General features: G+C 56.1%; 1 protein-coding gene across 4 annotated transcripts in view; it reads right to left on the bottom strand.

Moving 5' to 3' along the window:
* Window positions 1-15444, bottom strand: part of HIVEP3 (HIVEP zinc finger 3) — a 469065-nt gene that overhangs the window by 12360 nt on the left and 441261 nt on the right. For all 4 annotated transcript variants that reach the window (XM_060625315.3, XM_060625317.3, XM_078452014.2 and 1 more), the window contains one exon: window positions 5502-5677. In XM_060625315.3, the coding sequence (XP_060481298.3) occupies window positions 5502-5677 (176 nt within the window). The remainder of the gene's footprint in view (window positions 1-5501; window positions 5678-15444) is intronic.

Raw genomic sequence — 15444 nt, 5'->3', positions numbered from 1 at the left:
CCAGCCTTCCCTAGGAGCATGCAGGCCAGAGGCCCCAGGATGCTCCTCTGGGCCCGGCAGCCACCTCCGAATTGTGATGTTCTCACTGCTGCCCTGCAGACTGCTACACTTCTACATGATCACTCACATAATAACCATATGTTCCCCGAGTTAGGTGGTCTATCGCACTAAGCTGATGAATCGGCAAGTTTGAATAGATGGATGAAAGAGAGAAGAATGGATACTTGAACAGGTGCATAGAGAGACTGGTGAGTGAACGGATGGATGGATGGATGGATGGATGGGTGGATGGACAGACGGGTAAGTGGGTAAGAAGAAATACGGGGTGAAAGAAGAATGGGAAGAATAAGGACAGATGGATAGGACACTGGATGATTAGATAAGCAGATGGATAGACAGATGGGGAATCAGTGGTTAGATGAAACAAAGAAATGAAAGGAGAGTTGGAAAATGGGTTAATAAACAGACGGGAAGCTGGAGAACTGGAGAGGAAGAGAGAGGCCTGGGTGGATGGGGGAGTGGCTGTTGGGTTGCATGGGTGAATGGCTACATGCTCATAAACATGCAGGAGGGACAGGCAGGAGGAGAAAAGGCGGGGAAGGTGGACGGAAGGTTGGATTGGCGGGAGGACAGATGTGAGAAAGGGAGGGACAGTCAGGAGGAGAAAAGAAATGGGAAGATACATGGACAGGAAGACAAAGTAGGAGATGGGAGAAACGGGTAGATGGGAGGACAGATGGATAGATGGGCAGGCGAATAGGAGAGAGCCCATGGGTGAACCAAAGGGCACTTCATAACCATTCTGAGAATTTTAAGGAACGTGTAGGGTTTTGCTGAGGGGATGATGGGAACCTTAACCTGGGATCCCTTGAAGTCAAGGGCAGCAGGGATGGAAGGGCACTTGTGTCTTGCCTCTCTCTTCCCTTTACTCCTAGTCTGTGGTTGTATCCTTCCCAACTCAGATTTTCCTCCTATAACCAGACAAAAACCTGTATCTTCTACTCCTGGCCAAAGGGGAAGCAGAGTCATAACTTCCAGAGACATTCTGGGAGCAGAGGGTCTCCAAAGGGGACCTATCTAATACAGGGGGTTCCTGTCTTCACTGTCATGAGCAAGCCAAGCTTGAGTAGGATGTCAAGGGGTGGCAAAGGTAGCTGGGGTCTTCCATGGGCCAGAGATACCAATGGTCCCCTGAGGTTCTGGAACCAGCCCACTGTCCCCTGATACCCCAGACCACAGAGGACTACAAACACTGCTCCTTACGGCTATGACATTATTGTATGTGTTCTGCCAGGAAGGTTTAGGTCTCTTTTCGACCAAGTTAGGTGCCGAGCACACAACGGGTGCACGATAATCGCATGTGGGAAGTGCTCTCCTCGTCTCAGAAGCAAGGTGTTGGAAGGAACTTTGCAGACCGTGTAACCCAACCCCCATCAGGCCCAGGGTTCTGATGCTTCTGCTCTAACTCTGGGCCTCGGGGCTGGTGATGCCGTTAGAGAAGATTACTGACGGTCTCAGCTGCTGGGATGTCATGGGAGGGCTCCCATTGGCCAACACAGCGAACCAGCCAGCCGAGGCACCTTGTTAGCACAGAGCCCTGTCTAGAACCAGGTTTCAGGACCCCAGGGGTCTTGCTTGCGGCACGCTGGCGCAATCAACCCAGGCTGGTCTAGGCGCTCGCCGATCTTGGGTCTGAGCTTGGGCTCTGCCACTTGCTAGCTGTGTGCTCTTGGGGAGGTTTCCGAACATTCTGAGCCCCCACTTCCTGCAACTCTCAAGCAATACCTACCTCTCGGGGATGCCGGGAGGAGCTGATGAGAGAGTGCATGTAGAGTGGTAGCAGGGTGTGCCCGTCAGAGATCAGACGTTCACCACGTGGAACCGCCTTCCCGCCCATACTGTGTGCCCCCCACCCCCATGACAATCACTCTTTATTGAGCACCAGGGACTCTGCCACGCGCCATGCTGGGTGTGGAGGACAGAGATGCTGAAATGAAGATGCAAATGACTTTATCCTCCAGTCTGGGCTCAGGGGCTCCCAGGAGAAGGTGCCAGTGGCCCCTGGAGGCCGCAGGGAGGAGTCACGGAGTCTGAGGGGGCTCTGCCAGGACAGGCCATGTGGGTTACAGGAGAGAAGGCTGGCTGAGCAGCCCCGAGTGTTACCCGGTGCCCTCCCTGCCCTCCCCTCCCCGACCTCTTCTGTGAACTGAGGGAGGTATACCCAATGGCAGCAGACATCTTCTTTGGCTTGGACACCATTTCTCTGTCAAGGGGCAGAGCCCTGGCTGGCCAGGCAGAGTCCCCAGCTCCACACCAGTTGTCCCACCCCTCACCGGAAGCCCCACAGTCCTGGAATGAAGGAGGAAAGGCAAGTGGATGAACATGATGAGTGGCTGGAAGAGAGGTGGAACTTCCACTGAGAGCATCGTCCGACGACTCTGCCTCATTCAGCTTTGACCAACCGCCCTCCTTCCGCCCCTGCAGGCCTGACAGACTGAGGCCTGCCCACAGCTGTCATCTCCATCTCCTGCGGCGACCGGCGCAAGGGCCTGTACACGGCACAGTCACCCTGCTGGCATCTGGGAACCCTCTAAGAAGAGGAAAGGGGACCCCCGGACCTCCACAGGGACATCCCGGCAGCCTTTCCCGGCACTACCCACTGAGACGCCTCAGCTAGCGCCCAGAGGCCCGAGCTGCCACCACAATGTCCAACACGGAGACTGAGACACAGACAGGCAGACAGAGACGGACAGGAAGGGCTCTCCGGGCCTGGGCGCAGCCAGGTGGTGGTGGTGGAGGGTCCTGAAGACCACCAGGCCCAGCCAGAGCCCAAGGGTGAGGGGAGGGAGGGGATGGCAGCCTGAAGGAAGCCAAGAGCCTAAGAGGAGGCTCCTGAGGTTTCCGAGTGATGGGGAAGGCCCATGCCTCCAGGAAGACACACGGCCCCGGAGGAACAGAAGACTCAGTGTGCTGCCTTTCCCTCACTCCCGGCACGCAGTGAGGGCCAACGGCAAGCTTTCTCTGCTGCAACTTGCCATCACCCACCCGCCACCAGTCCCTCTCGGAAGTCACGGAGTTTGAGATTCTACCATTTCAGATTCGCTTACTGCTTCGGCTCTGAAGGTATTGTCTTCCGGAAGCCTCTACGAGCATTTGAAGAGAGCTCAGAACCCTCGCTGATCACTGGTTGGGAACAGAGACTCCTGGGCCTGGCCTTCGGGGCGGCCTGGGCAAGCCTTCCCACCCAGGACTTCACGCCCCAAGGCATATGTGGTATCTGCACCCCTCTGTTCAGGTTATACCCTCTGGACCCTCCAGGGCGGGGACTGCCGGTAGGCTTGGCATGGCCTCCAATGAAAAGAGCTGCTGGAAAACAAGTGTTCCTGCCGGGGACCCGGCCTCTCTCAGACCTGACAAAAACAGACCAGGCCTTTTCTCTCCAAAAAGGCAGGGGGACCTGAATTGGGACCCCTCTTTGGAGACACTGCCCTGGCTGAGAACTTAGCCGGATGGGTTTTTCTAGTCTCATGTGTCAAGGTGAAGGCTCTCCGAGATGGTTCTCTGTGTGCTGGGCACAGCGAACCCAAATGGCCCTGGGCTGGGATGCACTCTCAAGACTGGGTTCCTCACATTGAGAACAGAACAGTGGGGTCCCCTGGATGCACCCCACTCCAGAGGCCACTTGATCAGCCACCTGATTTTGCCACTCCTTCCAGGAAAGGGGGGGATCTGCTCAAGAGAGGAAGGTGATGGGGGTGATGCCCTGAGACAGGGGTCCTGGGTTCTAGTTACAGCTCTAGCATTAATGATCACTTGGTTTCGGATTCACTTCCTTTACCTTCAAGAGGGTTTTGGACAAGAGGTTTTTTACTCTGTTACTTAGACTATCAGTGAATTATTCCCATCTCTCTTCTCCATGAAGGTCCACTGGCTGCCTAAGGCCAGAGGGGGTGGGGCTGTAGGGGACACATGGGGACAGAGCCCACACCCAGGGCAGAGGCAGGCGGGGCTGTGCTGCCTTGGACATGGCAGGGCTCTGGGACTGGAAGCATGCACGAGGCAGGGGGCCGGGCTCCAGGCCTATCTGCCTTCCCTGGGGACCTCTTGGAACACTGTTTATGGGACGCCAAGAGAGAAGAAGACCAGAGAAAGAGAGCGGGAGGGACGGCACCTCCATTCCAACCAAAGCCTAAGTGGGAAAGTTTGAGGTCCTCTGAGAATGCCAGAAGGCAGAGGAGGGCAGGGGTCGGTGAACAGGGTTAGGAGACCAGAGGTAGAACTCGGTCAGAGAAGGGCCATGAGCCAGGGGATGTGGTGAGCTGGCCCCTGATCCAGTACAGAGAGAACGGAAGGGGCCAGCAAGAGGAGGAGGAAGTGAGGAAGGCTGGCCAACTCCGCCCGGGCCCCCTCAAAGCTGCGGCCCAACCTCTCTCACTGGGCACAGCTTCACCAACAGAAGAAAGGTCAACGAGTGGCAAAATTCAATCTGTTCTCCAGTTCTTCCTGCAGAAACACCACAAGGCTCCAGTGGGGGCCAGCCCGGAGGCCCCCCACTTGCTCAAAGGAGAAGCCAGGGTCCTCATGCCCCTGCCCCAAGAATCTGCAGTGCACAAGAGGCTGAAGCCACCGGGGAGGGGGGGTTCCGAGAGCCCCAGGCCTTTCTCTGCTTCACCTCTGGACGTCTGCTCCTCTACCAGGAAGCAGAGGGCAAGCCGCACTATCTTCCCTGCCTGGCCTGCGGGGACAGTCAACGCCATAAGTGGGGGGAGGGGCTTGATCCAAGTCTCACGGACTCGGCCCCACTTGCTCACACGAAGGGCCGGGCAGCTGCCGCCGGCCAGGCCACCGCCAGCTCCTAGCACAGCTCTGTGGGACGGGTGCCCTCCGTGGCCCGTCCTTCTTCCTTTCTCACATGACGGCCAGGGCCTGTGCTGACCCTGCTTCGGGGTGCGGCTGGGGCCGGAATGCAAGGGCTGCCAGCCGGGGCGGTTGCAGGGAGAGCGGCGGAGGAGCCGGGCGGGCAGGAACATGGTCTGAGTGGTGAGGAGGGTGGAGGCAGGGGCGAGCGCTGCCATGAGAAGTGACCATGCGAGTGTGCTTAGTGGCTCGGAGTGGAATGGATTTCCAAACGCAAGAGTGGTGGTGACGAGTGCAGCTGCGGGAGCTCACCAGCTCAGTGGACAAAGGGCTAAGGAGACATGCAGAAGGACGGGGTGAGGAGATAAAATCAAAACCAGGAACCGTGTGCAAGAGCGCCATCAGGCGGCGGGGGGGAGCGCGCAGGTGGAGGACGGTGTGGGATCCAAGAGGACAGGCTGCGGCAGCCAGGGGGCGCCACTGCCCAGTCTGGAGCCGGCTGCTCGGCCACCGGGGAGCCCGGGGAAGGGGGGTGCCCCAGGCCCCAGGCGGAGAGGTCTGGACCCCTGAGCTCTGTGCTAGGGCTCCCAGAGGGGAGCTCCCTACAGCGGGAAGGGGCAGTGCCCCAGCTGACTGTCTCTTACCTTTGGTTTTAAAAGCAAAGTGACAGTGCTTGCACACATAGGGCCGGACGTCAGTGTGGGTGCGGATGTGTTTCTTCAGCATGCTGGGCTTCTTGCAGCGAATTCCACACTCCTCACAAACATATTTCCCTCGGCCGCGGCCTCGCACATATACATACTCTTCGTTTGATTTGTACCTATGAGCAACAGGCGTCATGGTAAAGGAAAAAAAAAGGAGGAGAAGAGGCAGGTTCCCACCTCAGAAGATGCACACGCTTGCTAGCCGCATCCAGCCCGTTACGGATACCGGGAGAGGAGGACGCGGAACGAGAGAGAACCTGGGGGTGGGGGTGGGGGTGGTCGCCCTGGGGATCCATCATGGACCCCTGCACCTGCCCTGCCCTCCGACAGGTAGGGCTGCCCCCTCTTTTCTCTCTAGAGGCAGCAGACCCTGTGCTTCCTGCCGGGAAGTGAAGCCACTGGTTGGCAGAGGGCCTCCGCTCCAGAGCCAGCCTCCACACCAGCCCACAAGGGACAGCCACTCTGGGCCACCAGAGGAACGACAAGAGTGAGAGAAGGTGACGACCACAGCTCCAGCGGCTACCATTTGCCAAGTGCTCACGCTGTGCTGGGCACTTTACACAAATTGAATCACAGTCACGAGCAAGAGCCCTTCAGAGCTCGAGGCTCAAGCTCCCACAGCCAGAAAGGTATGGAAGGAGGATCTGAATCTGCCCCAAAGCCTATCCACCTCACGACGGGCAACAGTCTGCGAGGAAGCCACCTGGACACTGGTGTGAGGGGAGGTATGAGGGACGGCCATCATTTCCCTGTTCTCAGAGTGAGAAACCAGGAGCCCCGCGCTCTCTGCTCGACCCTATCTCCAGATGAGCTGGAAAGCTCTCAGGACCCAGATTCCAGCGATCCCCTAGGGTCACAGGAGCAGGGCCAAAAGCTTTCCTAGGGTGGCTCCTGGGGCAGCCAGACCACCTGCCCGGCCTCAGGGCCACCAATGTTCTTGGACCTGAATCAGAATGCTCTTATTTCCACCTAGAAGGAAGCCCATGAGGTTCACTCGATACGATCCTCATCAAAATGCCTTGTTGGCCTGCTATAGATGTGCACGTCTCCTGACTGGGGCAGGAAAGGCTATGATGGAGCCAGTGGAGGGGTTCCTGGATGATTCCAGGAGAGCCTTCTGACTCATGAGGCATGGGTGCCTTAGGGGCGGTGTGGCCTCTTGGCCAGCTGAGCATGCCCCAGAATCCGGCAAGAGGCCTGCCTGTGCCCCACACTCGCACTGCACAACATGTCTCTGCCCGGGGTCCTTGGCACTCAAACTCAGAACAGGCGCAGAGGGACAGGGAGGTGGCTGGGACAGGGTGAGGAAGTTGGGACAGCAGCTGGGACTCAACCCTACTCTGCAGGGACCATCAGCTTATGGCTGCGAGGATGTCACAGGATGACGTGAAAGAAGGGACTCTAAGGGAGGGAGCCAGCAGGCAGCGACAGAGGGATCACTCACACACACTCTCACGCGTACTCACACATACACACGTATGCACACCCACACGCACTCCTACTCATACGCACACACTCTCTCACCATGGACCGCTGTCCACAGGTCCCTACAGGTCCTGGCTTTTGTCACCTCAGCTTCGGCCAACGGATGCCTCTTATGTCATCTAAAACCAGGGCGAAGTGGTATCTTGTGCTCAAGGGGAAGAAATGGAGGCCGTGGGGGTGGTTGGTAGGGAGACACGACTCTCGTCACTCTGCTGAAGAGCACCCTATGGGCAAACAGGGGACGGCGATCTCCCAGTGACAGAGGGTCGCACCCAGACAGCAGGACTCCTGGACCCAAAGCAGCTACCCACACCTGATTTTAATTCCTATGTCCCTCTGTTGCCCCTGGGACCCATTCTGAGATGGAGCGTCCTTTTCGCAGCCAGAGAAGTGAGAACGGCTTAGTCTCTTAGCACTGGGGGCTCTGCCGCCACCTGGACACCAACCTCCGCTCAGCCCTGCTCGCCGGGTCCACGACACCCTCCCCCTGCTCCAACGTCCATCGACACAGGCATCCCTCGGTGTCCCCCTTCCCTCCACCCCACTGCTGTGGCGGGTGCTGGGCACTTGGCCCACCATCAGTCTGACTTCTCCTGTATTTGGGCTCCACCCTAGGCTCAAGCCAACTCAGCATCAGGTACTGGAGTCCATCTTTCGAGGCTGCTCTCGGACCCCTCATTTCTTCCTCTACAGCAAGCCTACACGACAAGCTTACGCATACACACACGCACAGAAAGGACTCTGTCTGAACCTTCAAGGGTTGTGCCTTGACTCGTGTGCCTTGACCATGGAAGGTGTGTGCAACCTGCTGGGGAGCACAAGGGGGCTGGGAAGGGCCAGGGAGGACAGCGAGAGATGAAAGCTGGTCCAGACAGGGACCAGGAACAAAGGCAAGAGGTGTTAAAACGCCCGGAAGATTTGGTGGGTGAAAGCAGATGAGGTGGGTAGGGCGGGACCAACTGGATCACCATCTCCGTCAGGCTGGAATGAATGCTATGCTAAGAAGTGTAGACTCCACTCCATCAAAGTTGTCTCAAAGATAAAGTCTCAGACAGAAGATGCTTCCCTGGCAGCACGGGGAATGGTGTGGAGGAGGAGAGACTTCGAGTCCCTGTAAGAGGCACATGTCTTAGGACAGGCGGCCATCTGGAGGGGGTAGGGGTCACAGTGAGGCAGAAACAAAGATCAGAGTTTTCAACTTGGCTGGTTCGAGTAATACCATCTGGGGGCTTGGAGGGAAGCAATGCAGGACTCTAGTCTTTTGCTGAGTGTGAGATGCCTGTGAGGAGGACTTGAAGAAATGCCCAGGACACGGCTGGAAATCCTCAGGACTCGGCATATGGGACGCGCAGATTTGTGAGGGGGAAGCTGACCACTCAGGACAGGATTGAAAATAACAGGAGGACAGCGTAAGGGCCTAGAAGCCTCCCAAATGTGAGGGTGGGCAGAAAGACGGCACCAAAGCAGCAACTTCCTGGTAGCTCAGGAGGTTTGGAAGCCAGGGGAAAGGGGCTGGAGGGGGCAGCGGCCAGCTGAGCCAACGTCACGGAGATATGGAAGAGGATAGTTACTGAGGGGCCTCGGGCCTTGTCGAGGGCAGTCCTGGTTGAATGGCTCGGAGCCTATGATTTCTCTGCTCCTTGAAAGCTGGGACCAGGATCCATAAAGCTTTACAGCTTTGTGGTTCCCAAAGGGCCCAGCCCAAGGACAGGCTTGGGGCAGCCGTCCTGTGTGGGCTGGACCCTCCTCCTGGGTAGGACCATCCCCCACTTCTCACTTCCCTCCCTCCCCCCCGCTCCCCACCCTGCACGCCGGGTCAGGATCAGCCCCCCCTTGTTTGTGTAGAGGTCCCACCCCTTCCCCAGCAGCTCCAAAGCCTCTGCCTCTGCTTTCTGGCACATTCCGCCATCATGGACCACACACTCAGTTCAATCTTGTCACTAACTGACCAACCAACTGCAAAGCCTCCCTGGACCCGCACCCACTCCAGCGACTGCTCCCTCTGCTTCCTTCCTCAGCCCAAGCCTGGAAAGAACGGTCCATGCTTGTTTGTCCATGCCTCCTCACCACCCCAATTCCCGAGCCCCCACAACCCAGCTTCCCTGGCCGGCTGTCCTTGCCAAGGTCACGGGTTGCTAAATCCAAAGGACAGCTGCCTTTTCCTGTCTGCCCTTTGGCCTGCTTTCCAGAGGCGCCTGCTTGGCTTGGTGACCCTTCTCTGCAAGCTCCTTCCTTACCCCTCTCCAGGCTCCAGCCTGCACTCTCCTCTCCTCACCCCTCCCAGTGAACCCCCTCTGTGAACACCTGACTTATCACCCAACAGCCAATGGATACGCTGTTCTCTCCAGCTCTGACCTCTCTGCTGCACATCCAGCTGTCCCCTCAGTATCTCTCCTGGTGGTCGTCAGGCACCTTGCACCCACGTGCCCAGAACCCTGTTCCCATGTCCCTCCTTCAGTACCACCTCCTTCTGGGTGCCTGTCTCCGTAAATGGCATGCACACCTCTGCGGCTGGTGAGGCCGGCAGCCTGGGCTTCCCCCTCAGTGCCTCCGCTGTCTTCTCTCTTTATACTCAGTCCATCACCACAGCCCTGACCAAGTAGGGTCCAAGGAGACCCGCCTCCTGCCCGGACTAGCCAGGGCCACCAGCCTCTCCCCCTTGAGGCGGCATCTTTTCTCCACAGAGCAGCCAGAAGGGCTTTCCCTTCTGCCTCTGGGAGTCCTGCCTCTCCTCCCAGCCTGGGGGCGACGCCCCCCCCCCCATCTCCCTCAGGATAAAGCCCTGCCCCTGCACCACCTGGCCCTGCTACCTCTCCAGAGCCCCGCTCCCCACTGTGCCAAACATCAACGGGGCCTCAGTGTCCCTTTCCTCTGGCCTTCCGCCCTCCCCAGCACCACCCCCCTCCATCTGACCAGCTCCTCTGCTCCTTCAGGACTTTGCCAAAAGGTCCCTTCCTTTGGAGCCCTCTCTTCCACCTCTGAGCCTGGGGGTCCCTCCTTCACACTGTCGAGCTGCGGTTTTCTCACAAGCGTGGTCCCCATGATCCCCATGAAGGAGGGACTGTGTCCGCCTCAGCGCTTGGCCTATCCCCAGGGCTTAGCACAGCGCCTGACACCCAGCAAGTGCCCGGCACATCTGACTGCACACGAGAAAGCCAAACCCAGGCCTTCTCTCCCTGGCTCTGCTATAATCAGCCTCTCGGCCTTGACATCCCCACTCGCAGAGGCTAGAGCACAGGCTCAACCCAATGCTGTGGCCACCCCACGGGCCACATAGCCAGGTCCTCCTAGCCACGATGGACTGGATGAACACTCCCCACTCCCCGGTAGCAACTGTTCTGCTCACAGGATGTAGGTCAGTATGAGACCTGGGTCCAAGTTCTGGCTCCTGCTTGAGCTTGCCGGGTGACCTTGGGTAGGTCGATTTCAGTCCCTTGGAAACAATCCATCTTCACTGCCCGGAGATACACCAAGCACCGTCACATGCCCCAGCCTCAACCAGTCCTCCCATCAGCCCTTTACCATTGTCCCCATTTTACAGAAAAGGGAACCAAGGCCCAAGAAGTTTAAGTGACGTGGCCAAGATCAGCCCATCAGCGATCTTTCTGCCCAGCTCCCCATCTCTGCACAGACTTGCTGCACAAATACTTTCAGATGATGTTGCCCAAGGTTTCCTTAGCACTTTCCTTCTCCAGGATTCCCAGGGCCCTGTAACACTGCAGACAAACAAGAACAGCATCGTTCTCCACCCAGCCCTTCCTGAAAGGGCCGCCAGCGCTGGGTGGGACCCACAGGTGTTGACAGCTAACAGAAAAATGCCCTGCAGAGAGCCGGGGCAGGAAACCAGAAAACCATGGTGGGGCCTCTAGGGGCCCAGTCCTGCCTCCCAGGTTTGCTGGCCCCTCCCCGTCTGCCTAAGGCTGCCCTTGATCCAGGGCGGAGAAGTGAGGGACCCCCTGCCTGTTCTGGGGCCATAAGACAGTCCATGCTGACAGGCCTGGAAGCAGCTGACTCACAGCTCCCGGGACAGGGAGCCATTTCTCTGAGCCCCACCTACCTGCCTGTCTTCTGCTTCCCTGACAAACCAGTATCAGCCAGTCTACGAAATGTTTGGTTTTGTTCTTCGAGAAAAATAGGTGTTTCTCTGGGTTCCAGAATGTCTTAGTTAGAGGGACCTTGAGACCACACAGCTTAACTCCCTGAGGCCCAGACTTGTGATGGCCAGGCAGCAAAGCGGCTGAGCAGAGCCCGGCCAGTCCGACCATGGCCATGGCACCAGACACCCTGCCTGGACGCAGCTTTCAGTTCTGCCGCCTTTGGTCAAGCAATGAACAAGGCTGGTGGGAGAGGTCTGGAGGTGCCAGGATCTTCAAGAGCGTCTTATTCTATTCCTCTAATAGAGACGCAAACAGAAACGGAGAGGTTGAGTGTCTTGCCAAAGTGACAAGGCAACTAGAAAGAGGTGACGCAGAGCCTGGAACCCAGATCTGCCCCCAGTGCTCTTACACACGACACGGTATGACCTCCTGCCTTCTGCTGCTTCTCCTCCAATCCCGTACCTGAGGATGCCGAGCTCCTGGGCTATGAGCATTCAGCACATGACCCCTTGGCTTGGGGCTCTAGACTCCTCACAGACATTTCTGAAAATTGCAGCTTCCACCAGGCATGCTGGAACTCTGTGTACGTGGCACATCCCTCTGCTCCAGGTCCCAGAAGAGGGGATGTGGTGGAAATTAAATGCATTTCAGTCAAGGTGATGGGGGAGTTGTTCTTGGCTCTGCATATGACAAAGATCCAGCAATGGAGCGGCTCTGCGAGGTAGTGAGCTCCCTGTCACTAGCACTGTTCACCCAGAGGCCAGATGAACAGGCTGGGAGACCAAGGAGCAGGAGGAAATTCACGGCTACTGCATGCCCGTGACACGGCCAGCTCAGTGACAGAAGGGGAACAGCTTGTTTACTCCTACGACCTGCTGTAAAATGGGCATATTTAGCCACTAAATATTTCATGTTGATTCCAATAAAAATAAATAGACCTATTTATTCCTGCACAAATGGAGGCAGGAATGGGGAGGGTGGCAAGAGGACTAAGCAAGCAGCGGTGGCATGGGGGTGGGGGCTGAAGCGGGCTGGAAAGCAGGATACAGTCCCTCTCTAAAGGGACAGTGGCTACACCTTTCCAGCCATGTGTTGCATGATGTTGGCTGATCTTCCAGGTTTTCGAGAAAACCACAAATACAGATTTTAAAAAAAATGAGTATTAGTCTACTCTTATATAGCTCTCCCTGGGTACCAAGCACTATTTAAAATGCTTTCTATGAGTCACCTCATTTAAATCACATGGTGGCCCGTTAAGACAGGGGCTCTAATCATCCCCATTTACACCTGAGGAAATGGAGTCACAGAGAGGTTAAGTAACCTGCCCAAGGTCACACAGCCAGTAAGTTAACAGCTAGAGTTTGAACACAGGTCACATGTTACAAAGTTCAGGTGCTTAACTGCTATGAAATCACCTGTTTTAAGAGACACAATTCAAGGCAAATAAAATAGAAGGAGAGGCAGATCCAGCCCAGAGCTAAACTTCTGGTTCAAAGTAATTTCCCCAAGGTCACGAAGCTGGTAGGGGCACGTCTGACCTTCATGACCATGACTTTTTTCTCCACCAAGCTGCGTTTTTCTCTTAAATGAGGGGGATGAACTCAATGGCCTCCAAGTCACCTTCCTAATCTGAGATCCTATGAAGCTTTTCTGTCGGTATGTTCTTGACCTCTCCATTTATTATTAATATTTTATCATTAAACTCTCACCAGTCCTCCAAATTTGCGGATCATCACTCTAAGCAAAAGCAAGATGCGATCGGAAACACGCACACCGTCGCTCTAAGTCCCACTTTTGCAGGGAGCCTGTCCTCTGAAGTGAGGCTTAGAGTCCGTTCCCAGGGGTCACTGTGCCCCCATGAGGTCAGGCCACAGTGAGCCCGTCAGCTTGTCTGCAGTGACACACTCCTGGGGGAGCTCAAAAGGAAAGGACATGGGAAGAGGAACAAGTGCCAGGTGGCAGAGGCCACTGAGCTGTGTACCTGTCACAAATATTTAGTTGCCAAGAGGTAGGGAACACACCCCTTGGTGAAAAATAAATTCGGGAGGCTGGGCTGTGGGCCACAGGGGAAGTTCTCGCTGGGTTCTGAGCCCATCCTAGATTCTCCTTTTGCTGGGTTCTGCAGAGATGACATTACATCACAACATCTGGGGTCGGGGGCATTTAATGGGCACTCCAGGGACAGGCCTGCTGGGCCAGGAATGCCACAGCACGTGTGTAATTCAGGCATGGGCACAGAGCCCACCTGTGGAGTGTCTATTTTAAGCAGTACTCTGTGTATTTACTCAATAATACTTACGAAGTCCTGGTCTGAGCCTGAGGCTGGGCCAGGGCCAGAAATACAAAGCTAAATAAGACTTTGACCTTGGTCTCAAGTGTGAATTAACAGGTACTTAAAAGATCATAAAACAAAGAGAAAACAGAAACCCCTCAATGTACAAAGTGCTATGGATGATCGGAGGAGGGCCAGTGAGGGGGAGGGGGAGGGGGTCTTAGGCGGTTTTCCTAGAAGAAACGCTTTTCATCTGGTAATGTATGGAGCCCAAACCAGGGCAGAGGCAGGGGCAGGAGGAAAGAAGACAGATTCCAGAAGTCGGGTGGCCTGACAGAGGCGGGAGGGGAGACCAGGTCAAGGAGCCTAATTTTCTACCTTCCAGAAGGACCACCCCCACTGACGTGAGTCCTTGTCCATTTCGCAGGCTTGCATTTGTGGCACTGGACCATTCCCTGGTTTTACCATCACGACTTGTCATTCTAGGGGCACATCAGTAGACAGCACCAGCTGCCCAGGAGACAGCAGCAGCTCTGGGGACCCAGCAGGCACAGATCTAAGAATAGGAGGTGCCTTTTATTCTAAAGACACTGGTACAGTCGGTGGAGATATTGTGGAGTGAATGACCAAGTGAAGACATCCAGAACCACCGGCTAAGGTCAAAAGAATGCAGCCAAGGGCCCTGTTTCCGAGCAGACAGGGAGATCAGGGAGGGGGGCAGGAAGCCAGAAGCTGGGCCTCTCATGTTCGGAGAAGTGAAACCACCAAAGAGGTGTGCACTCCTTACATGTGTACCTTATACAGGGCTGCTCCAGCCTTCAGCAGGCCCTGGTGCGCAGGGTTCTAGAACAATGACTTTCACTCAGGGATGTGGGGAGGCTGAGCGCGGGGGTTCTGCACCCTCCCTTTCCCCTCCGCATTGAGCTACTTCTCAGACCAGGCATCTATGTAAACTGAACCCTGTAGAAAAGAGTTTTGTTCATTGTGGGCGCCTGGGTGGTTCAGTAGGTTAAGCGTCTGACTCTTGGTTTCGGCTCAGGTCATGATCTCACAGTTCACGGGATGGAGCCCCAAGCTGGGCTGTGTAGTGACAGCATGGAGCCTGCTCGGGATTCTCTCTCTCTCTCTCTCTCTCTCTCTCTCTCTCTCTCTGCCCCTCCCCTGCTTGCGCTCTTCCTCCCTATCTCAAAATAAATAAAATATAAACATTGGAAAAACAGAGTTCTGAGAATTTAAAAACAATTTGAAAATTACTGTTAAAGAACATCCATGCTGGGCAGGACCTTAAAACCTCAGACTTCCGGTGGGGGGGGGGGGGCGGGTGGTGGAGCGTTGTGAATCCTCTGATGTGGTCATTGTCAGGCCCGTGGGTGCACATTGTCCTATGAGTGCACACGCCTTGGCACCTGGGGTCTCACGGTTTCCGGGGAGCTCTTCTTCCATGAAGCGAAAGTTGTCAACCTGTGTTCCCACCCGAGTCTGAGCTCTGGCTAGTGCTACTCCGCTTCACGTGACAGTGTCCAAAGCGTGCCACTCCACCCAAGACTGCTTTCCTCCAGGCCTGTCATTGCTATAGTCCCAGCTACTCCACTCAGGGTGGATGCCGATTCCTTCTCAGACCGGCCCAGGTCCCTCCAGGTTGCCCTTTGTAAGATGGAATGGGCCATAAGCACCCAGGGGCCCCTCGGGGGGTGGGGGTGGGGGGCTGGACCCAGCCCAGCTGAAGCAGGACTGGGATCACTTGGTTCCTCCAGCTTCCCTTCCTTTTTCCCCAGACAGGAAGCAGGCTCAGAATGGGAACATGACCAGATCCTGGAGATTGAACACCTGTCTTATTCTTTACTAAAAAAGCACCAAAAAGAAAGTCAGCCAGGGTCAGAGGTGTAATCTCTTATCACGGAAAAAGAAAGGGCTGTCATTTGTTGAGCACTGAATCTGTGACAGGTGTTTTTTCCAGGAATTCTGCTGTGGAAGCCACGACACAATTCTGTAGGACCAGTGCCAGGAACTGAGGCGGGAAGGTCACGTC

Source organism: Panthera onca, chromosome C1 (genome assembly GCF_046562875.1).
Source record: "Panthera onca isolate mPanOnc1 chromosome C1, mPanOnc1 haplotype 2, whole genome shotgun sequence".
Taxonomy (NCBI): Eukaryota; Metazoa; Chordata; class Mammalia; order Carnivora; family Felidae; genus Panthera; species Panthera onca.
The sequence above is the reverse complement of the archived record's forward strand: the minus strand, read 5'-3'. Positions and strand labels throughout refer to the sequence as shown.